The 24,955-nt window shown below is 36.0% G+C and overlaps 1 protein-coding gene and 1 pseudogene across 2 annotated transcripts; one reads left to right on the forward strand and one right to left on the reverse strand.

The window, feature by feature from the left end:
* Window positions 1-14,116: 14,116 nt before the first annotated feature.
* Window positions 14,117-15,761, reverse strand: LOC149991326 (signal peptidase complex subunit 2 pseudogene; annotated as a pseudogene).
* Window positions 15,762-17,053: 1,292 nt separating this feature from the next.
* LOC149991327 (BTB/POZ domain-containing protein KCTD12-like) lies at window positions 17,054-24,553 on the forward strand. 2 transcript variants are annotated; one of them, XR_016508579.1, is made up of 4 exons: window positions 17,054-17,165; window positions 17,575-17,629; window positions 18,634-18,815; window positions 21,413-21,475. XR_016508579.1 is itself a non-coding variant. In XM_090264500.1 (4 exons), exon 4 carries the CDS (start codon window positions 22,450-22,452, stop codon window positions 23,326-23,328), a length of 879 nt encoding a protein of 292 aa, XP_090120626.1. In that variant the 5' UTR covers window positions 17,054-17,165; window positions 17,575-17,629; window positions 18,634-18,815; window positions 22,444-22,449; the 3' UTR covers window positions 23,329-24,553. The 2 variants fall into 2 exon arrangements, 1 of the variants encoding a protein (XP_090120626.1); XM_090264500.1 differs by lacking the exon at window positions 21,413-21,475 and adding an exon at window positions 22,444-24,553.
* Window positions 24,554-24,955: the final 402 nt, after the last annotated feature.

Below are 24,955 nucleotides of genomic sequence, written 5' to 3' on the forward strand. Positions count from 1 at the left end.
CATTATTCTCGCACGTCCCTGTCCAGTTCTCCCAGCACCATTTGTTGAAGAGGCTCTTTTCACTCCATTTGATGTTCCTTCCCCCTTTGTCAAATATTAGTTGACCATATAGACCTGGGTTTATTTCTGGGCTCTCTATTCTGTTCCATTGATCTATATGTCTGTTCTTATGCCAGTACCAGGCTGTTTTGATAACAGTGGCTCTGTAGTATAGTTTGATATCAGGTATTGTGATTCCTCCTACTGCGTTGTTTAGTCTCAAGGTTGCTGTGGTTATTCGGGGTCTTTTTTGTTCAATGTAAATTTTTGAAGTATTTGTTCTAGGTGTTTGAAATATGTCACTGATATTTTAATAGGGATTGCATTGAATCTGTAAATTGCTTTGGGTGGTACGGACATTTTAATGATGTTGAGTCTTCCCATCCATGAACATGTTATATGTTTCCATTTATTTGTATCTTCCTTAATTTCTTTCTTCAGGGTTCTGTAGTTTTCTGAATACAGGTCTTTTACCTCCTTGGTTAAGTTTATTCCTAGGTACTTTATTTTTCTTGTTGCTATGGTAAATGGGACCTTTCTTCTAGTTTCTATCTCTGATATTTTATTTTTGATGTACAGAAATGCCTTCGATTTCTGAATATTGACTTTGTACGCTGCTATTTTGCCAAATTCACTAATTACGTCAAGTAGATTTTTTGTGGAGTCTATAGGGTTTTCTATGTACACTATCATGTCATCTGCAAATAATGACAGTTTTATCTCCTCTTTTCCAATTTAGATGCCTTTTATTTCTTTTTCTTGTCTGATTGCTGTGGCTAGAACTTCCAACACTATATTGAAAAAGAGTGGAAAAGTGAACACCCTTGTCTTGTTCCTGATCTCAGGGGGAATGCTTTCAGTTTTTGTCCATTTAGTATGATGTTGGCTTCAGGTTTCTCATACATGGCATTTATTATGTTGAGATATGCTCCACTATTTCCATTTTTCTGAGTGTGTTCATCATAAATGGGTGTTGAACTTTATCAAATGCTTTTTCTGCATCTATTGATATGATCATGTGATTTTTGTCTTTTGTTTATATGGTGTATTATTTATTGATTTGCGAATATTAAACCATTCTTGCATCCCTGGGATGAATCCCACTTGATCGTGTTGTGTGATCTTTTTAATGTGTTGCTGGATCCGGTTTGCCAATATTTTGTTGAGGATTTTAGCATCTATGTTCATCAGTGGTATTGACCTGTAATTTTCTTTCTTTGTTGTGTCTTGACCTGGTTTTGGAATTAGTGAAATACTGACTTCATAGAAAGTGTTTGAAAGTCTTCCTTCTTGGATTTTTTGGAATAGTTTGAGAAGGGTAGGCGTTAGTTCTTCCCTACATGTTTTGTAAAATTCGCCTGTGAATCCACCCGGTCCAGGGCTTTTGTGTGTCGGGACTTTTTTGATTACTGCTTCAAGTTCATTCTTTGTTTCGGTCTATTCAGTCTTTCTGCTTCTTGATTCAGTTTTGGAAGATTATATGTTCCTAGAAACTTCTCTGTTTTATCTAGTTTGTCAAGTTTCTTGCCATAGTGTTGTTTGTAGTAATTTCTCACATTCCTTTGTATTTTTGTGATATCAGTTGTGATTTCTCCTCTTTCATTTCTGATTTTGTTTATTTGGGTCCTTTCTCTTTTTTTCTTGATGAGCCTGGCTAAAGGCTTGTCGATTTTGTTTACCTTTTCAAAAAACCAGCTCCTACTTTTGTTGACTTTTGAATTGTTTAGTCTCTATGTCATTTAATTTTCTCTGATCTTGATAATTTCCTTCCTTCTATGCACTCTGCACTTTGTTGTTGTTCTTCTAGTTCTTGTAGCTGTAGGTTTAGGTTTTTTTATTTGAGATTCTTCGATTCTTTTTAGGTATGCTGTATTGCTATGAACTTTTTTCTCAGGACTGCTTTTGCTGTGTCCCATAGGTTTTGGGCTGTTGTGTATTCATTATCATTTGTTTCCAGAAACTTCTTGATTTCTTCCTTGATGTAATTGTTAACCCAGTCATTATTTAGTAGCATGTTTTTCATTCTCCATGAGTTTGAACGTCTTTGAGTTTTTTCCTTGAGGTTAATTCCCAGTTTCAAAGCATTGTAATCTGAGAAGATGCTTGATATAATTTCTATGTTCTTGAATTTGTTGAGGCTTGTTTGATGTTCTACCATGTGGTCTATCTTTGAAAATGTTCCATGTGCACTTGAAAAGAATGTATATTTTGCTTCTTTGGGGAGAAAAGTTCTATATATATATCAACTAAGTCCATTTGTTCTGGAGTGTTGTTTAATGCCTCAATATTGTTGGTGTTTCTTTGCTTGGAAGATCTGTCCATTGTTGACAATGGGGTTTTAAAATCCTCTACTATAAGTGTGTTGCTGTTTATATTCATCTTGTAGTCTTCCAAGATTTTCCTTATGTTTCGGGTGCTCATATGTTGGGTGCATATATGTTGACCAGGGTTATGTCTTCTTGATGGATTCTTCCCTTAAGTATTATGAAATGTCCTTCTTTGTCTCTTTTTATGGCCTTTGCTCTGAAATCTATTTTGTCTGATATAATATTGCTAATCCAGCTTTTTTTCCATGTGCATTTGCTTGGAATACTTTTTTCCATCCCTTCACTTTCAGTCTGTGTAGATCTTTTGTTTTGAGGTGTGTCTCTTGTTGATAGCACATATGTGGGTAATCTTTTCATACCCATTCCACTATCCTATGTCTTTTGATCGGATCATTTAATCCGTTTACATTTAATGTTATTATTGGCAGGGACTTATTCATTTCCTCTTGTACCTGTGTTCCTCTCCCTCTCTCTTTTCCTTCTTTTTCTTTAAGCATTCCCTTTAGCATCTCTTGCTATGCTGGTTTGGTGGAGATGTATCCCTTTAGTCTTCCTTTGTCTGGGAAACTCCTTATTTCACCTTTCATTTTTAATGAGAGTCTTGCTGTATAGAGTAGTCTTTGTTGTAGGCCTTTGTTTTTTATTGCTTGGAATATTTTTTGCCATTCTCTTCTGGTTTGTAATGTTTCTGCTGAGAAATATACTAGCCTTATTGGAGTTCCTTAGTATGTTATTAGCTGTTTCTATCTTGCCACTTTTAGGATTCACTCTTTGTCTTTGAATGTTGCCATTGTAGCTATCATGTGCCTTGGAGTGTGCCTTTTTGGTTTCATCTTCATTGGGACCCTCTGTGCTTCCTGGACTTGCATGACTCTTTCTCTCATCAAGTTAGGAAAATTTTCTGCCATTAATTTTTCAATAAGGTTTTTCATCCCATGCTCCTCTTTTTCTCCTTCTTGAATCCCTATGATATGGATATTGTTTAATTTCATATTGTCCTGCAGTTCTATTAAACCATTTTCATTCTTTTTAATTTTTTTTTCATTATGTTGCATTGTCTGGGAATTTTTATCTACGTTGTCTTCTAACTCACTGATTCAATTTTCTGCGTTGTTTTGCCTTCTTTTGATTGCTTCTACTGTGTTCTTCAGTTCAGAAATTGTATTATTCATTTATTCCTGGTTCTTATTGATACTTTCTATGTCCTTTTTTATGCTGGTGTGGTTCTCAGTAAGTTTCTTGTAGCTTTCCTGAAGTTCTTTGTAGTTTCCCTGGAGTTTGTTGTAGTTTTCTTTTAGTTTGTTGGGTTCATCGAGCTTCCTCATTACTATTGTTTTGAATTCCATGTCTGATAGTTTGCTTGCCTCTATTTCATCTATCCCTCCTTCTGGGAATTTCTTCTTTTTTTTTTTTTTGGTGGGATGTTATTCCACCTCCCCAATTTGGATGTCTGTTCTTGTTTGTCTCTGCTTCTTAGATTGATCTGCTTTTATTTTCTGCCTTTGTGGTGTGACCTTCTGTGGTAGGAATCTGTGTGATTCAGTGGTGCATACTCCTTGATCTCCTTAACTTGATGCTCTTGGGTTGCCCTTTATGCCTTTTATTTGGACTCTCTAGAAGTATTTGGTTTTGTTTGTGTGTTGCTCTTTGGTGGGTCATTTTCTTAAATAAGCTGACTGAGAGTCATTCTGCCCACTTCTGTCAGTTGTTGAACTGCCTCTTGCTGATGCCTCTTGGAGGGGAGTAGTCTGCTTATGAGACTTCTCCCATAGCACTGAGATTGAGTCTGCCCTGGGATCTGTTCTGCTGCTCCTCCAGTTTTTTCTCCAGAACCAGCATTCAAAATTTTCCAAAATTCCTCTAGTTAATTTTACTTTCTTTCAGCTCCAGCCCAGGTAGAATGTGGCGTGTGCTTTTTTCTGCCAGCTGGTAGGTGGGTCAGGGTGGCGGGTGGGCTTGAGGGCCAGGGGTGTGTTCCCCTGTGCTGGCACGCAGGCCAGGGGCATTCCTCTGCATGCCGATGAATAGGCCAGGCCATTCTCCCATGCTGGCTGGGGCTGCACGGGCTGGTCATTTTCCCCTGCGCTGGCAGTGGGCCAGCCAGTGGTGTTCCCTCGTGTCTGCTGGCCTGTACTTTTATACCAATATTATTGAAGTTTTTTATTATAAATCGTTGTTATATCTTGTCAAATGCTTTTTAAACATCTACTGATATGATCTTAGGTTATTTATTCTTCATTTTGTTAATGTGGTGTATCAGGTTGATTGATTTGCAGATGTCAAACCATCCCTGAATCCCTGGAATGAATCCCACTAGATTACAGTGTATGACCCTTTTAATGTAGTTTTATTTGATTTGTTAGTATTTTGTTGAGGAATTTTGCATCTATGTTCTTTGGAGATATTGGCCTATAATTTCCCTTGGGGAGATTTCCTTGCCTGGTTTGGTATTAGGGTAATATTGGCCTCATACAACAAGTTAGGAATCACTTTCTCTTCAGGTTTTTTTTTTTTTAATTGAGAATAGGTATTAAATCTTCTTTGAATGTTTAGTAAAATTCACCAGTGCAGCCATATGGTCCTTGAATTTTGATTTTTGAGAAGTTTTATTGTTTCAATTTCCTTACTTGTAATGGGTCTATTCACATTTTCTATTTCTTCATGATTCAACCCATCAAGGTTGAATTTGTCCATTTCTTCTAGGTTGTCCAATTAGGTGGCATATATCTTTTATAGTACAATTATATAATATTTGATACTTCTGTGGTATCTGTTGTAACTCCCCCTGTTTCATTTTCTGATTTTATTAATAGAACCTTCCTTCTGTTTTCTTAGTGAGTCTGGATAAAAGTTTGTCAATTTTGTTTATCTTTGCTAAGACCTAGCTCTTTGTTGCATTAATTTTTCCTATTGTCCTTTTAGTTTCTATTTCATTTATTTCTACCCTGAATTTTATTTTTCCCAGCCTTCTACAACTCTGGCTTTTTTGCTTGTTTTTTGTACTTCCTACGGTATAATGTTAAATTGTCTTCATGAGATTTTTCTCTTTTCTTGAGGTAGGCCAGTATTACTATCAACTTCCCTCTTAGTACTTCTTTTGCTGCATACTGAAGACTGTAGAATGTGACATTTTCATTTTCAGTCTACATATTTTTGTATTACTTCTTTTATTTTTTAATCGACTCAATAGTTATTTAGTAGCAAGTTGTTTAATCTCCACAAATGTAATTTTATCAGCTTTCTTCTTCTACTTGATTTCTAAATTTGTACTGTTGAGAAAAGATGCTTCATATGATTTTAATCTTTAAATTTATCCTTTTAAATTTATTTTTCAATTATGTTTGAAATGCAGTGTTACATAGGTTTCAGATGTACAGCATAGTGTCTAGACATTTATATAATTTATGAAGTGATCATGCCAATAAGTCTAGTACCCATCTGGCACCATACATAGTTATTACAAGATTATTGAGTATATTCCTTATGCTGTACTTTATATCCACATGGCTTTTTATAACTGGCAAATTGTACTTCTTAATCCCTTTCACCTTTTTTCATTTTTTATGTATCTTTTTTTGATTATGCTATTATAATTGTCCCAATTTTTTTCCTTTGCCCTCCTCCACCTGGTAACCTCATTCCCTCTAGCAATCTCCCTCCCTTAGTTCATGTTCATGGGTTATGCATATAAGTTCCTTGGCTACTCCATTACCGATACTGTTCTTAACATCCCCTTATCTGTTTTGTACCTACCACTTTGTAATTCTTAATCCTTGCACCTTTTCCCCAATTCTCACCTTTCCCCATCTCAGCTGAGAATCTTCCAAATTATCTCCGCATCTGTGATTCTGTTCCTGTTCTGTTTGTTTGCTTCATTTATTATTTGGATTCAATTCTTGATAATTGTGAATGTATTGCCATTTTAATGTTCATCGTTTGGATCTTCTTTTTTTAAAATATAGTTCCCTGGGGAAAAATGGGACAACTGTAATTGAAAAATAAAAATATAAATAAAATAAATATAGTTCCCTTTAGCATTTCATATAATAATGGTTTGATGATGACGAACTCATTTAGCTTGACCTTGTCCGGGAAGCACTTTATCTGCCCTTCCATTCTAAATGATACCTTTGCTGGATGGAGTAATCTTGGTTGTACGTCCTTACTTTTCATCACATTGAATACTTCTTGCCAGTCCCTTCTAGCCTGCAAAGTCTCTTTTGAGAAATCAGCTGATAGTCCCATGGGAACCCCTTTGTAGGTAAGTCTCTTCTTGTCTCCTGCTGCTTTTAAGATCTCTCTTTAATTAAACCTTTAGCATTTTAATTTTGATGTGTCTTGGTGTTGTCCTGTTTACATCCATCTTGTTTGGAATTCTCTGTGCTTCCTGTACTTGTATGTCTATTTTATTCACCAAATTAAGCAAGTTTTCTTTTGTTGTTTTTCCAAACAAGTTTTCAATGTCTTGCTCTTCCTCTTCTCCTTCTGGCACCCCCATGACTCAGATTTTGGTGCATTTAAAGGTGTTCCAGGGGTTTCTAAGCCTAACCTTGTTTGTTTGTTTGTTTGTTTCATTCTTTTTTCTTCTTGCTGCTCTGATTGAATGCTTTTTCTTTCCTTTTGTTCCAAGTCGTTGACTTGATTCTCAACTTCATACCCTCCACTGTTGGTTTCCTGTAGATTTTTCTTTATTTCACCAAACGCAACCTTCATATCTGCCTTTTTTATGCTGTTGAAGTACCCAGTGAGTTCCTGGAGCATCCTGATAACCAGTGTTTTGAACTGTGCATCTGACAGGTTGCTTATCTCCATTTTGTTTAGTTATTTTTCTGGAGTTTTATTCTGTTCTTTCATTTGGGCCACATTTATTTGTCTCCTCAATTTGGCTGCCTCGCTGTATTTGTTTCTATGTATTACAGTAGAGCTGCTTTGACTCCCTGTCTTAATAGTGTGGCCCATTGTAGACAAGCACACCTGTTAAGTTGTACGGGACAGAGTCTTAGGTATGCACCAAGGCAGGGCAACCTGTATCACCACTCTGTTGCTCTGTGTGGAGGAGGGCTCAGAGAGGGGACAGTCCAGCTACATGGCCTCTGGAGTTTTGCCCAGGAGGAAGCTGTCTCCCTTCTCTCACCTTGATGCCAGTCATTTCATTTACTCCCCGTATGCCAGTTGTGCCCTTCTAGCTGTTGCCCTGGTGTTGAATCCCAGAGGGAGTGGGTTTGTGTGAGTCTTAAGTTTATTGTGGGCCCATTAAGAGGAGTCTCTTGAGACTCTTGCAGTTTCTTTTGCTTACCAACCCACACTGGTTTTTACAGCCACAAGTTATGGGGACTTGTCTTCCTGGCACTGGAACCCTGGCCTGGGTGGTCTGGTCTGGGATTGGGACTCCTTGCTCCTGAGGTATCCCTCCCAATTTTTACCCATGCCATGTGGATGTGGGACCTACCATTCCCATCTCCACCCTTTCTGAACCACTCTGCATCTCTGAGCCTCTGTGCCTCTCCTCATCTCTCCCCACTTCTCCACGTCTCCACCATTCCTCCCCATCTGGATGAATGTGGCTTCTTTAAATCCTTGTTTGTAGGACTTCCACACAGCTCATTTTTGGGGCAATTCTGAGTGATATTTGTTTTGTAGTCTAGTTGTATTTTTTGCTCTAGTTGTGTGCAGAGGCGAGGTGTGTTTACCTATGCCTTGTCTTGACCGGAAGTCCCTTTCACCTTATTACCCACCCCCCCATCCAATCTGGTGACCATCAAATTGTTCTTTATATTTATCAAATTGTTTCTGTTTCCTTTGTTTATCTATTTTGTTTTATGTATTCCACATATAAATACAATTATATAGGATTTGTCTTTCTCTGTCTGATTTTATTCTTTTTATGTCTAAGTGATATTCCAGTGTAATTATGCATCACATTTTTGTTACCCATATATCTATTGATAAACACCTAGGTTGCTTCCATATCTTGTATATATTTAATGCTGCAATGAACATAGGTGTACCTGCGTCTTCTTGAATCAGTGTTTTCGATTTCGTCAGATAAGTACCCATAAGTGGAATTACTGGGTCACATGGTAGTTCTATATTTAACTATTTGAGAAAACTGCATACTGTTTTCCAGAGTGGCTGCAATAATTTACAATCTCACCAACAGTGCAAGAGGGTTCCCCTTTTCCACATCCTCACCAACGCTTGTTGATTTACTGATGATAGCCATTCTGACAGGTGTGAGGTGATATCTCATTGTTGTTTCAATGTGCATTTCCTTGATGATTAGTGATATTGAACATCTTTCCATATGTTTGTTGGCTATATGTATGGCCTCTTTGGAGAAATGTCTCTTCAAGTCCCCTGACCATTTTAAAATCAGATTGTTTGTTTTTCTAGTGTTAAGTTGTATGAGTTCTTTATATTTTTTTAATATTAACACATTTTTTGATGCATCATTGAGAAATACCTTCTCCTATTCAGTAGGCTCTCTTTTCATTTGGTGGATAGTTTCCTTCACTGTGCAGAAATTTTTTTTTGTTTGATGTAGTCCCATTTCCTTATTTTTATTTATTTATTTTTTTGTATTTCTCTTGCCTGAGGAGATATACAAAAGTATTTCTAAAAGTGATTCAAAGAGTTTACTGTCTAAGTTTTCTTTTAAAAATTTCGTGGTTTCAGGCCTTACATTTAAATCTTCATTCTACCTTGAGTTTATTCTTACACATGGTGTAGGAAAGTGGTCTAGTTTTATTCTTTGCACAGATCTGTCCAGTTTTCACAACACCATTTATCGAAAAGACTGTTTTTATCCCATTGTATATTTTTGCCTCATTTATCATAGATTAATTGACCTTATGTGTGAAGTTTTATTTCAGGGCTCTCTATTCTGTTCCATTGATCTATGTATCTATTTTTTTTCTTTCTTTTGGGGGGAAAGAGGGAGAAATGAGGAGAAACATCGATGTGTGAGAGGAATATTGATTGGTTGCCTCCTGCATGCCCCCAAATGGGGGCCCAACCCGCAGGCATGTGCCCTGACTGGAAATCGAACCAGCAACTCTTCAGTCCGCAGGACAGTGCTCAATCCACTGAGACACATCAGCCAGGGCATCTATGTATCTATTTTAATGCAAGTACAATGCTATTTTGAGCACTATAGCCTTGTAGCATAGTTTGATATTAGGTAGTGGTATACCTCCAACTGTGTTCTTCTTCAAGATGGCTTTGGCTATTCAGGGTCTTCTGTCGGTTCAAAAAAATTTTAGAATTATTTGTTCTTGTTCTGTGAAAATTTCCATTGGTTATTTTAATAAGGATTACATTGAATCTGTAGATTGCTTTGGGTAGTATGGAAATTTTAGCAATGCAATTTTTTGTATCAATGAGCATGTCATATATTTCTGTTTATTTATGTCTTTTTCAGTTTCTTTCCTCAATGTTATAGCTTTCAGAGAACAGGACTCATACCTTTTTGGTTAAATTTATTGCTAGTTATTTTATTCTCTTTGCTGCATTTGTAAATAGGATTGCTTTATTATTTTTTCTTTCTGATTGTTATAGATACATAAATATGCAACCGATTTCTGAGTACTAATTTTGTGTTCTGCTACATTACTGAATTCATTTATTATTTCTAATATTTTTGGTGGATTCTTTAGGGTTTACTATATATTATCATGTTACCTGAAAATAATGTCAGTTTTATATCTTCCTTTCCTATTTAAATGTCTTTTTTCCTTGTCTGATTGCTGTGGCTAAGATATCCAATGCTATATTCAATAAAAGTAGAGAAAGTGGGTGTTCTTATCTTGTTCTTGATCTTAAAGAAAAGGCTTCTTGTGCTTGAGGATGATGTTAACTGTGGGTTAGTCAAATATGGCTTTTATTATATTGAAGTATGCTATCTCTAACCTTACTTTGCTGACAGTGTTTATCATAAATGGATGTTGGATTTTCTCAAATGCTTCTTCTGCATCTGCTGATATGATAGCATGATTTTTATCTTAAATTCTGTTTATGTGTTGTGTTACATTGATTTGTGGATATTGACATGCATCCCAGGAAAATCACACTTGTTCGTGGTGTTGGATCATTTTATGTATTGTTGAATTTAGTTTGCTAATATTTTATTAAAGATTTTTGCATCTATGTTCATCAGGGATATTGGGCTATAATTTTCTTTTTTTTTTTTGTAATGTCTTTGGTTTTGAAATCAGGGTAATGCTGTTTTTATAAAATGAGTTTGGAAGTCATCTCTTCAATTTTTTTTGAAATAGTTTGAGAAAGATAGGTATTAATTTTCCTTTGATTGTTCTATAAAAATTATCTTTGAGGCCATCTGGTCCAGGACTTTTGTTTCTTAGAAGTTCTTTGATTATTGATTTGATTTTGCTACCAGTTATCTCTCTGTTTAGATTTTCTGTGTTTTCCTGATTCAGTCTTAGAAAAATTGTATGTTTCTAAGAACTTATTTATTTCTTCCAAGGTATTCAGTTATTTGGAATGTAATTTTTATAGTATTTTTATATAATCCCTTGTATTTCTGTGATGTCAGCTGTCACTTCGCTCCTTTCATTTCTGATTTTATTTAATTTGTCCTCTCTCTTTCTGGATGAGTCTGGCTAAATGCTTCTCAATTTTGTTTATCTTTTCAAGAACCAGCTCTTCATTTCATTAATGTTTTCTATTATTTTTTAGCCTTTATTTCATTTATTTTCTCTCTGATCTTTATCATTTCCTCCTTCTAGTTTGTTTAGACAGTGATCTTATTTTCCTAGTTCCTTTATGTGTAAGATGCAATTTATTTGAGATATTTTCTTTCCTTTAGGTAGACATGTATTGCTCATAATTTCCCTCTTAGAACTGCTTTGTCTGTGTTCCTTAGTTTTTGGGTCACTGTGTTCTCATTTTCATTTGTCTCAAATTATCTTTTGATTTCTTCCTTGATCTCATTGTTAACTCATTTATTGCTTAGTAGCAAATTATTTAGCCTCTACTTGTTTGTGTTTCTTTTTTTTTAATTTTCATCTTGTAATTGATTCTAGTTACATACCATAGTGATCATAGAAGATGCTTGCTGTGATATCAATGTTCCTAATTTTTTTGACTTGTTTTGCAACTTAAGATATGGTCTATTCTGGAAAATGTTCCATGTGTACTTGAAAAGAATATAAATTCTGCTTCTTTGTGGTAAAATGTTCCAAAAATATATATTGAATCTATCAGTTTTAATGTACACTTAAGGCCACTGTTTATTAGTTGATTTTCTGTCTGGATAATCTATCTATTGATGTCAGTGTTTAAGATCCCTGTTATTATTGTAATACTGTCAATCTCTCCCTTTATGTCTGTCAATATTTTCTTTACATATTTAGGTACTACTTTGTTTGGCATGTACATGTTTACAAGAGTTATGTTCTCTTGTTGGATTCTTCCCTTTTTCATTTTGAAATGCCCTTTTTTGTTTCTTGTTACAGCCTTTGTTTTAAAGTCTATATTTCTTTTTTCTTAACTATATACTTTATTGTTTATGTTGTAATAGTAGCCCCAATTTTTTTCCTTTGCTCCCATCTGCCCAGTAACCCCTTTCCCTCAAGCAATTCCACCCCCCTTAGTTCATGTTCATGGGTCGTGCATATAAGTTCTTTGGCTTCACTCTTTTCTATGTTATTCTTGACTGTCCCCTGTCTATTTTGTACCAACCGATTATGTTTCTTAATCTCTGCACCATTTCCACATTTCTCCCCCTCCCCCCTCCCAGCTGATAACCCTCCAAATGATCCCCATACCTATGATTCTGTTCCTATTTGGTTTGCTTAGTTGGATTTTATTTTTATTTTTTAGATTCAGTTGTTGATAGTTGTGAGTTTGTTGTCATTTTAATGTTCATAATTTTGATCTTTTTCTTAAGTAAGTCCCTTTGACATTTCATATAATAATGGCTTGGTGGTGATGAACTCCTTTAGCTTTACCTTGTCTAAGAAGCACTTTACTACATCTCCCTCAATGCCCTTTATATCTGGTAACCACCATACTGTTATCTGTGTCTATAAGTTTTGGTTTGTTTGTTTGCCTTGATTGTTTTTCTGTTGCTTTTAGTTTTATATCCCATGTATGAGTAAAATAATATGGTACTTGACTTTTTTATCTGACTTATTTGGGTTAGCATGATATTCTCAAGATCCATCCATGTTGTCACAAATGGAAGTATTTCATTTTTTCTTATGGCTGAGTGGTATTCCACTGTATATATGTACCACATCTTCTTTATCCAATCATCTATTGAAGGACACTTCAATTGTTTCCATGTCTTGGCCATTATGAATAATGCTGCAATGACTATAGAGGTGCACATATCTTTATGAATAAATGTTTTCAATTTTGGGAGTAGATACCAAGAAGAGGAGTTGCTGTGTCATATTGTAACTCTGTTCTTAATTTTTTGAGGAACCTTCATACTGTTTTACATAGCAGCTATACAGTTTTCATTCCCAACAGTTGTAAATGAGGTTTCCTTTTTCTCTACAAGCTTTCCAACATGTATTACTTGTCTTGTTTATAACAGCCATTCTAACATGTGTGAGGTCATATTTCATTGTAGTTTTGACTTGCATTTCCCTAAAAGCTAGTGAAGTTGAGCATCTTATCACAGATCTGTTGGCTATTTTTATGACTTTTTGAAAGAAGTCTCTGCTCAGATCCTCTGCCCATATTTTTCAAATGGCATAGTTTGTTTTTTATGGCATGGAGTTGTATGAGTTTTTAAATATATTTAGATATTAATCCATTGTCAGAGCTATTCTTTGCAAATATCTTCTCCCATTCAATTGGTTGCCTCTTTGTTTTATTGGTGGATTATTTCGCTATGCAGAAGCTTTTTAGTTTGACGTAGTCCTTTTCAATTTTTTTCTTTTGCTACCCTTGCATTTGACATCAAATTCATAAAATACTCTCTAAGACCAAGGTCCACAAGTATAGTACTTACATTTTCTTCTATGTAATTTATTGTTTCAAGTCTTCGATCCATTTTGAGTTAATTTTTGTGTATGTCAAATGGCAGTCTAGTCTCATCCTTTTGCATGTGGCTTTCCAATTTTCCCAGCACTATTTATTGAAGAGGCTTTATTTTTTCCATGGTGTGTTTTTGGCTTTTTTACTGAAAATTATTTTCTCAACTACATGTTAGTTTGTTTCTGGATTCTTTTTTTTTTTAAACCTTTTTCCTTTTATTGAAAAAAGTTTTTAATGGCATTTAATAAAGGACACAAATCAGCAAATCAACAGGGATATACTAGTGAAAAGCATAGACAATATAAAACTAAAAATGTCATTGGCTTCTTTAATTGGTTAAGAACACACAAAATGTAATAGGCAGAACATCTGCTTTAAACAAAAGAAAAAGCTATGGTTTTTTTTTCCCCCAATTCACCCCATTAAATATATGCACACCACAAAAAATGGTGTGTGAAGATGTACACAAGAAATTGTATCCTGAATTGAGGGAAACAGCTATTAAAACAGGAATTAACACAATAAAATCAGCAACACATTAGCAATTTTACAAAGTGAGTCTTTAAATGCTGCATGGCACAGAACTATACTATACTGCTAGATATGACGGAGAAAGTCTGTTTGGTTTTTAGCAAAAATGTTTTTCCAGAAAAGCAAATCAGGACAATGTAATCAATAGACCAAGGAGGCTATAGCTAGCTATCAGAGCTACAATTTCTCATATCTCAGGTAGAAAACCCTACTTATCCAGAAGGGACTGAATTTCAGGACAAAACAGGAACATTTAACATTTCTTACTTTTCTCTGCTTCTTTCCCCCTCAACCATTGATTCCGCATGATCCTTCAAAAAGATGGCTGTTTTTAGAATTGGCTATTTTACTTTACTTTCTGTGGCAAGACTGTCATGGAGCTTGGATATTTCAGGCTCATAGGCATCCATGACCAGTGTCCCACTGTGGTCAAAAAACTTAGCAATGGATTTCGTGAACTCAGCTTGTCACTGCTGCTTTGTTCTCCCACTGATGAAGGTCAGCTTCAGAGTGTATTTGTCATTGAACATTTTGAGACTGGAGGACAGTTGCCAAATATCATCAGGATCCATTCCTGTGGGATCTTCCCTGTGGGCCACGAGAAAGATGCTCTTCTCCTTATATGAGGTATAAATGGTCAGGATACCCATCATCACAAAATAGGATATGATGCACAAAGCGAAAACAGGCTTGGACTCTGGAAAGGGGTGCATATAATCCCAAATTAAAGCCACTATGGCAAAGAAACAGGAGATGGTATAGATGGTGAGGCAACCGTCAATTAGACCAAAATTTTCCACATACTTGTACTTTTCCAGAAGTACCTTTTTGGCAGAATCATCCAAAGAATTTTTCACAGCTGATCCATCCCATTTGTCAATTTTTACAGGCTTATCATCAATCTTCCACTTATCCAACAAGCCGCTGTGCCCACTACCTGTCCCGCAGCTTGGGCCACTGCCAGACCCACTACTGCCTCTGTCACCACCACTTCTTCCGCCTTGTGCAGCCACCGCCGCCACTGCCTTGTCTGCCTCTACATCCCCCTCCCACTCCTACTTCTATTTCTGGATTCTTAATTCTGTTCCGTTGGTCTGTTCTGTTTTTCTGCCAATACCATGCTGTTTTCATTATTGTTGTTTTGTAGCATAACTTGAAGTCAAAGAGTGTGGTTCTGCCAGCTTTGTTCTTTTTTCTCCGAATTGCTTTTGTTACCGAGTGAAAAAGAGGGTTCTTTCACATGGCATCTTGGTGTTAAACCCAACAATTAGTGTTGAGGAAAACAGGTCTTTATTTACAATATTTCAACCTGGGGAGGGCTGTGAGTATTCCTGCTCGCAGCCCTGTTCTCCCACGGGAACCAGCACTTCCCTTGCTCCCCAAAAGGCTATAAGCCAAAACTATGCCCAGAAGTTCCCTATTCCTTATCTGTCAGCTCTCTCCTTCCGGATCTGGGGTATGATGTCATCAGCCTCCTTCGAGTAGTCCAAGAAAACATGTGCTGTGTTGCATTGGATCATGATGAAGTCCACGTTTTAACAGAGTCCTTTCTGCCTGTCCTGAGTTCTAAGAGTCCAAAAGTCCAGGCTTTGGCATCTGCCAAAATTGGCATAATTAAAGCAGCAGCAAGCTGACTTTCTTACTAATCTAAGCTGCATTACCTCCCTTTCCTTCTTTTAGACTGCATGGCCCCACACCCTTTCAAAACCACATGGTTCTTCCCTGCCTTTCAAAGCCACATGGTTCTCCCCCTGCAAATTGCTGCCACCTTATTTTTAAATTCCTGACCACGGCCTGTGATGCGGTGGGCATGATAACTGGTTCTGACCATTCACAGAACCTTGCGCAGCCCCCCATGCTTTTTCCTCACCATTCTATGGTCAAAACCCCTCCCATCTCCTTGGAGCCTTGGAATAACCAAAGCCATTCGCATAAGACACTAACTACCAGCCATAGATATGCAAAAGCATCTTGAAAGCTATCCTTTACTGAGTCCCCTCACCTATACCCAAACCATGGGGTCTAGGGAATTTTGAGAACTTTGCTCTTTAACACTTAGGCTATTTGAGGTCTTCTGTGATTCCATACAAATCTGATTATTTTTTTTGTTTTATTTCTTTTAAAAATACTGTCATTGGGATTTTGATGAGGGTTGCATTAACTCTGTATACATACAAGGTTCAGAGAGACATGGCCATGACAACATTCACAATTTCCTTTTGAAAAATCCACATTTTAATTCAGTGATTCAACTTGAGGTAAAAGAGAGAAATTGCATGTGAAATTCAATCATTAATTTAGAGTTACCCATATTAAATAATTCATCCATTCTTTACTTGGATTGCTTAGATAATCTAAAGAAATTTAGTGTAGAATTTGGAATGATAAAAGCCTGACTCTCCTTATTCCAACATTTCAAAAAATATAGTTCCTAATATATGACATACTCTTTCAACCTATTTCACTTTGGTAACACTATTCTTTCTGCCTGGAATGCTTTTCCTACTAATTCTTATTCATCTGATAAAACTTAGTATAGACATCTCTTCCAGAAAGTCTTTGGGTACCCCTAAATGGCCTAGGGGTATTTCCTTTGTGTTCTTACAACACTATGTGCATATTTCTTGCACAACTCTTAACTTATATTGAATTTATTTGTTCACAGATCTTTCTCCTGGACTAAAATATAAGGCTTATGTGACTAATTTATTTCTTTATCATCAGCATTTAATACAGTATCTGGACATTAGAAGTACTTAGTAAATGATTTACTTGAACTATGGAGGTCATTTGAGTGTTTATTGCAATAATGTTATTAAAGTAAACAGATCTGATGCATCCATGTTGGGAATTCAGCCAACTCTTTAGTTAAAATAAATCAGTCTTTAGCTGCTAAATGTTTGTGTTTGTTTTGAACCAACAAAATATCAGAAAAAAGTTCTCTTATCCCCAAATGATATTCTTTTATTAATGTCACTCTTTCTGAACTTTTGCTTCCTCCTCAAACTGCAGAGTAGAAAGCTTGCCTTTTCCATCTGGGAAGCTGGTGGGGGAGGGAGCCAAATATGTCATAGCTAGAGGGGAGGGTCTACAGGCTTCCTAGTATTAAAAGGAGAAGCCCAGATTGAGCACAAAAGCACACAGCAACGGATAGGAAAGAGAGCAGGAAGGCACTTCACAAGCTGAGCCAAGTCTGCAGCCAGACAGAGAGGGGCTGAGGCTGTGCTTGGTGACATTAAAGTGGCTGGAGATACAAGCAAGGTAACTACTCCAATGATCCCCTTACCTTTCCTTTCCAGTTCACTGCTTCTGGAATTTAGGAGCTTCTGCATTTGAGTTGAGGATGTGCATGTCTCTGTGTGTTTTTTCTGTGTACTGAGAGAGGACTGCATGTGAAACCTGCCTAGATATCCAAAAGCAGGCAAGTTTCTTCCTTGAAAGGAAATTCTGAATATTCAGAGTGCCTTTCATCATTTGGTTATTTTTTATTTGAACTTTTAAAACATCTCTGTACTAACATTTCTTTTTATGAGCAGACAAGAAGCCATAGATCCAAGCTACTTGTAAGGGCTGGAAATGCTGCTGAGGATTTTCTCCTTCAAGTAGGAAAAAAAAAAACTATTTCTTAATTCTTACTTAAAGTTGTTTTTCCTTTTGCTTATACTTCCAGTTCAGCTGTTACCTGCTTTACTTTCTTGAATCTCTGAATTAAAACAACATAAAAGGTGAGAACCATATTTCCAATTAATAATGATGTGTTCATTTTTATAAGTGAGTGTATTTTTAAGACAAACTGGTGAAAAAGAGGAAGGAGTGAGAGGGAGAGGGAAAGAGAAGAGAGGAAATGTTAGGACACAAAGATATCAGGTTTAATAAAATTGGAAATTGGTCATTTATAAACTGTCTGATCTCCTTAGAAAATACTTCCTTATCATTTGCAGGTGCAAACCAGGGGTTTTGATATATCTGACTTTGTTTTCCTTTTAAAAAGCATGGCATGTTGGTTGCAGGATTCCTTGACTACCAAAAGAAAGTGATGCACTAGCTACTTTCTCCAGTGCTTTTCAAACATTGAAACATTGAAATGTAAAGTTGAGCTCTTCCAGGTTTGCAGCATACAGCTGGGTTGAACATTTTATCTTCTGATTTAAACTATTTACATTTTATGTCTCCTTTGACTTCCTCCTTGCAGAGACCTTTACTTTCTTTGACTTACTGAGGGCAGCTAACCGCAAGCCCTTATCAGCCCGAGATTTATGTGCAGAAGGAAAAAATGAGACATTATAGGGTTAAATCCCAAACAAGCAATTAAAAAAATGAGGAATGGTTAGATTGAATAGATTTTTTTTGTTTGCTTCCTCCTGAGCAAGCTAGCTGAACAGGAAATGCTGGCATGGGGAAGGGTACAAGGGAGCATATATAAAGAACTTTATATGCAAAAGATATTTTTACATTACAAATAAATGCAATACAAATAAATGTTCCTGTTTAGGAAATGTCCTTCCTGACTTCCTTTTTCATTATTGGGAAAACTACCTCCATTTTTTTTTTAAATTTAAAGTAACTTGAGATTCCTAGTTATCAAGAGTAGTCTTACGAATAACTTTCAGAGTAAAATTTCTATTTATGTTTTAAAAGATGGTTGTGGTTCTACCATAGAGGCGTGTGGCAGTTGAGGATCTACTGCAGTTCTAGTCCTAAATTTTCCCCTTTTGACTTCTTCCTACAGAAATAAGTTTTGTCCTCAGGATTTAACTAAAAATCCTATTCTCATGTGAGAGGCAAAATAGACCACCTGCCTTCACCTCTCAAGCTGAATGTGACTCTGGCTCATAGGATTTTAAATCATCAGTTGACTTGAGCAAAGGAAGTAAGTCTAAAACATCAAGAAAAAAATTTTGAAACAAGAAGGTATCAACTTTACACTACTTTTTCACCAGTTTTATTATTGTTGTTAGAGAGAATAAATAACAGCTTTTATTGCACTCAGAAGTCTGCAAAATCTAGTATATGTGTATTTCTTGTTATATATTCACACATGTATTCAAAATGAATTTCTATAAATGGATTTCTACTTATATACTGTGGGATTATGAAAATAATGAAATTGATATCACGTTTGTCTGTTGTTGGTTTACTCATCATTCACTAATTGCTTACTATAAGTTTACTACTTGCTAGATTCACAGTGCTGGGGATCCAGATATTTTTAAGTCAAGATTACTATGTATCTCAGAGGTTATTTGGGACAAACATATAAATAATTACAGTGTGCTATATAATAAATATATAATATATTTCAAATCTGAAGCAATAATAAAGAAAACAAAGGGTTGATGTGGCAGTTCAGGAAGATGTTTTATTTATCAGAATTTTAATGGATCACTAAGACTTTTAGCACCATAATCAACTTGGCGGATTGCAATCATTCACAGACTGTCCCAAGATAAGCTAAGGGAGCCAATGTAACCAAACATCATTAAGCACTTACTTATGACAGGCGTTGTGTTAAGCACTTTATATACATTATATATAATTTCCTCCTCATCTTATGAATCTTTTGTTATATCCATTTTCTGGATAAGAAAACTGAGGCTCATAGAGAATAAGTAATTTGTCTAAAATTACCCAGCTAATAAATGGCAGAGGTGAGATTCAAACTCAGACCTTCTTAAACCACTATGTTATAATATTTCTCAAGAAGCCACAGGGAGGTTGGGGTAGAAAGAACCCTAAGTTAAAGGAATATATAAATGAAAAAGTTGATGAGTCTCATAAACTGGTTTAGATTCAGTAGCTAAAGTTTATGGTCATTTTGGGGGTACCAATGGGAAAATGGTTGGAATCAAAACCCAAGAAAAGGCAAGACAAGTGTGGAACTTTTTATGTACTATATTTAATATGTTTGAATTTCAGTCTCTAAACTTTGAAAAACCTTTGACAGTGTTTATGGAAGGAACACCATAATCAGTTCTGCATTTAAGAAAGATAATTCTAGTTATGGTGTGAAGGGTAGATTAGTAAGTGGAAACTAAAAACACTAGTCTGTATGAAGAATTATAATGAACCGTGCATCTGCTTATTCCTTTGAGAAATGAGAATTGCAATATTTACTTTATTGCATTGTTAGAAATATTAACCGGTCATCACAGTAAAAGAGATCCAGAAAATACTGGTATATATGTGTTTCATAAATGTTAGTTATTGTTATTATTCTACTACTACTATGTTATTATATTATGAAAAAGAGTAGGAAAACAAAGAGTAAAAAATAAAATGAAATTTCAAGCTTAATAGAGAAATATAAGGAGGAGGTTAATCTTATTTGGGACTTGAATTGGTCCTTGACATCAAGGAAGTGGAATAATAATGCTTCCCAGAAGGGGAAAGGTATAAGCAAAGGCAACATATCATGGGCAAGCAATAATACCTACACCATTTTTGTATATGTAAAGAAGTCTTGGCAGATACAATCAATTAAAAACATGGACATTGCAGTTTTACTGCTTGAGTTTGAATACCATTTCAGACATTTATTAGTTTCGCATTGGGCAAGCTATCAATTTTTTCATTAGCAAAATGAGGATAATGTTTGTACCCACTTTGTGGCTAAGAACAATGCCTGGCACATAATAAGTCCTATGTAGTGCTAGTGCTAGGTATTCTTATCATTAAAGAGAGAATAGAAATAGCATATAAAGAGATTAAAGTTCCAGGGTAAGGGTTTAAATTTGATCTTTAGGCAAAGCAGAGTCACTGACAATTTTAAAACATAGAAGAAGGTTATGATAACAACTAATCTGGTAATAGTATGTAGGATATTTTTTTGGAAGTGGGGGAAGGGTGTAGGGCAGATGTGGATGGATCTCAAATACAGATAGAGAGACCAATTCAGGTGTTCATATCAATTAGTGCAGAGTGAAGAACAGAACTGGTGGTGGTAATAATGTATATGCAAGAGACATTATAAAGGAATAATTTTTAGGTTAGTGAAGAATACACATGAGGTAGATAATAGGTCAGTAAGATGACTCTGAAGTTTATAAATCTCCAGGTGGAATGACTGGAAAATTGTGATATTACTGACAGAAAAAAAAGTCATAAAATGTGACCTGTTTGGGCTGGAAAAATAAAGGCAAAACGATGATAATAACTTAGATTTTATAAAACATTTTCACATATATGAATGTGGTTTGGAAAATGCTGGATTCAAGGTACTGCTAATGCATTCAGCAAGTAGTTACCAATAGTGAACTGAAGGTTAGGAGACAGGCTAGGATTCAGTAATCATATATGTAAATGTAATAGTTAGGAAAGCTTAAGAGGATGAGTTCTCCGAGGGAGAGATTAGAGAGCTAAAAACACAGTTCTGAGGCTTGAACAGTCACAGTTTAGGGTGGTTTGAAAAGAGAGAGAAACCAGTAACAGAGATGAAATTGGAACGGACCATGAGGTAGGAAGAGGCTCAGCAAAGTCTAATATAGACAATAATGTTGACTTATGTACAGATAAAGAAGAATGGGGATCAAAGAAAGATGAACACACCATGCTTTATGTTGGAAACAGTGAACAGTGAGAAGGTACTGAGTTATGGACTTACAATAGCTGGCCATTTTTTATTTTATAACTAGTTTTCTCATACTGCAACGAGGTATCACTTTACAACCATTAAAGTGACAAAAGTTTAGAAATATAGATAATGCCAAATTGTGGTAGGGATTTGAGGATTAAGTAGGAATGAAGACAAGGGGTGTTTTAGAGAGTAACATGGCAGTACTTAGTCAAATTATGTACATGCATACAGTGTAACTCAAAGATACCACTTCTGGACATATAGCCTAGTGATGTTCTCTCAGAGGTTCATAAGAAACATAAACATGAGTGTAAATTGGAGCAGGGAGTTAAAGGCAGTCTGAGTGTCAGTCACTGGGAGAGTGGATAGTAAAACATAGTAGGTGCATTCCACAAAGTATTATGTCACAATTAGAAGCAGATTAAGTATACACATAGCAACATGAAGAAATTTGAGCAATGTAGTGCTGAGAGTGAAAAATGTATAAATATTTATAAATGAAGACTGAAATATATAATAACAGATACATCCATTTAAAACCACAAAATCCATTTTTCAATAATACATACATGGAAAGCTACACACTAAATTTATCAAAATGACAGCCTATGGTGGGACTAGGAATAGGAATGGGAGTGGACTGTGATAGTAAAATAGAATAACCAAAACATATGCACAAACACTACAAGAAAAGAGAGCCCTGCATAGACTGTGATAAAATGCTTTGAATTGAGGATTGTGATTATTCGATTCACCCAACATTCAGAAGGACATTAAAAATATAATTGCAAAGCAAAATTATGTACAATTTTTCTGTTCAAGTTAAAAATGGTTAATTTGCAAAAGGTTGTGGTTTGCTTGATTTTCTTGGTATGTAGTGTGTACAAGTGCAAAAAAATTATGTTTATAAATAGAATCCCCATACTGTAAACCTTTACTTAGAACTAATGTCTTTTGCTTCTGCAGATCAATATGGCCATGCCAGAGAAATCAAGTTGTACTAAACCAAGTGAGGATTTCAGTCAGTTCCCCGAGATTATTGAACTCAACGTGGGTGGTCAGGTGTACATCACTCGCTATCTTACCTTGGTCAGTGTTCCTGGCTCCTGGCTCTGGAAAATGTTCAGTGAAAAGAATCCTTGCTCCCTAATCCAGGACAACAAAGGGAGATTCTTTGTAGACCGAGATGGTTTCCTCTTTCGTTATGTGCTAGACTATATGAGAGACCGGAAACTAGTGCTTCCTGACCACTTTCCAGAGTGTGGTCGGCTCCAGAGAGAAGCGGAATACTTCGAGCTACCAGAGTTAGTGAAGATGTTGGCTCCCAAAATCAGTAAGATCAACTCATTTAGCAATGATTTATGCCAGAGTGATCTAGAGGAGCTTTCCACCAACATTAACATCACATGTAATCTCTCTTCAAGTAGTAACATCCAAGTTAGTGGCTCTGATAACCCCCCAGCTCTGACAGCAAACACTGGTTCTGACCTCAAGAAAGCAGGTTTCATTACTATTGGCTATCGAGGCTCCTATACTCTGGGTAGGGATAGCCAAGCAGATGCAAAATTCCGCCGTGTGGCCCGAATCATGGTGTGTGGTAAGATATCATTGGCCAAAGAAGTATTTGGAGATACTCTAAATGAAAGCAGAGACCCCGACCGTCCTCCTGAGAGGTACACTTCTCGATATTACCTCAAATTTACCTTTCTGGAACAAGCCTTTGATAAGTTAGCTGATGCTGGCTTTCACATGGTTGTGTGCAACTCCTCTGGCACCAGCACTATCACCCATGACCAAACAAATGACAAGATCTGGTCCTCTTACACTGAATATGTTTTCTGCCGTGAGTAACACTTTAAAGGAAATCACCTAGAAAGTACAAACAAAACAGACAACTTTCTCTCCCTTCTCTGTTCCTGTGCCAACTATCCCTTTTAGAAATAAACATGTTAATTTTATATCTATTATATCTTGGACAATGCCAGTCCCTTCATCATAACCAGTTGAACCTTTTTTGGTAACTTCCTCCTTACACATTCCATTCTGTCTCGCTTCCAACCTACCTTTGATTGTGGAGTTGGATGTCATTTCAGGAAAACTATTCAATGTGTAGGCATATGTGCATGCATATCACTATAAATATTAGAGATGTATTTGTTTAGTGAATGCAGTTAGATAAATACACAAGATTTGGTTAGTTGAGAAATGCTAAGTCATAGTTTCCAAACTAGTTCTCAGCACAACATCTTGGAATTGCTTATATACCGTGTTACCTGCACTCACCTAAGGAAAGCCCCATGTATACCTATTCTGAACTAGAGACTCTTATAGTAAATGTGAATATGCTTTGTAAACTTATTGCTATTCTTTTTATCAAAACAGAATGGAAGAAACTGATGGGCATCTTCCCAAGAGGTTCACAGAAAGGTCAATCAATTCTAAAATTATTGATTATTCTTATTAGAAGAAGAATGTAAAAAAGTAGCCAACATTGCCAAGAATAAGAGGCTTAGCACTTGAATTGCTTTTACTTTAAAAGGATAGTGAGGGTGAGCATCATGACTATTACACAGGCATAGGCAGGTATACCACTTTAAGACTGTCAAAATATCTTTTTTATTAATTAGAATTGAAACACAAGAGCATGTAGCTAAGGGAAGTTTAAGCAAATAATTGCTTTTTGCAAATACATATAGGTAGTAGTATGGCTTTCACTAATTTAAATAATTGGATGTATGTCAACTGTTAACTTTTGCTAGACTATGTCTGTGAGTGTGTCTAGGGTGGGAGTGGGAGACAGAGGAAGTGGAAGATGAACAAAAAGAGAACTTTGAAAAAAGGAAATAAAAGTTCATCTTCTGGAATCCCTACTAATGACTTTTATTACAATGTTTGAAAGAAAAATCTTCATATGAAAACACCAGAGTTTGGTACAAATGATTGGGATACTGGAGAATATGAAACAAGTCAAGAAAAGGAAACTTTGAAGGCTCATTTAAAAAAAACCTTTATTTCCTCTAAATAACTTTACAGTCACTCAGTGGCCAAAAGGCTTTCTGGTTTCTTTATTCTTTCCTTGATGCCTCTTATTTATCCTATGTTTCTATTGCACTTATTATCCTTTGATTTGTTTTCCAGTTGGTACTCTAGGTTTCAAGGAATTAAAACCAATTCAATGTGTCTTGAGGAAAATAAAAATTACATGTGTCATGGGGTGAGTGAGTGGACATTTTATAAATGCTCCTGTCCTGTTGAGTCAAAGGACAAAAATGAAGTCTGATCAAGTTTCAGATGATCTGGGGAGATGTCAAGAACTGATGTTCTCTCTTGTCTGGCAAAGGCTATGTGACTTCTCCTTTGACCATTTGAGTCTGTCAGGTCTATATTTTTCTCTCCACATCTTGGAATCATCTTTTTCTCAGCTTGTATCTGCTGTAAAACAGACATGTCAGCCCTTTCAATGAGCATTAATTTTCAA

The sequence above is a fragment of the Furipterus horrens genome, unplaced genomic scaffold (assembly GCF_987537825.1).
Source record: "Furipterus horrens unplaced genomic scaffold, mFurHor1.1.pri manual_scaffold_17, whole genome shotgun sequence".
Taxonomy (NCBI): domain Eukaryota; kingdom Metazoa; phylum Chordata; class Mammalia; order Chiroptera; family Furipteridae; genus Furipterus; species Furipterus horrens.

What these genes read in the sequence shown, in the direction of transcription:
- LOC149991327 (XM_090264500.1), top strand. Translation starts at nt 22,450, where the DNA reads ATGGCCATGCCAGAGAAATCAAGTTGTACTAAACCAAGTGAGGATTTC.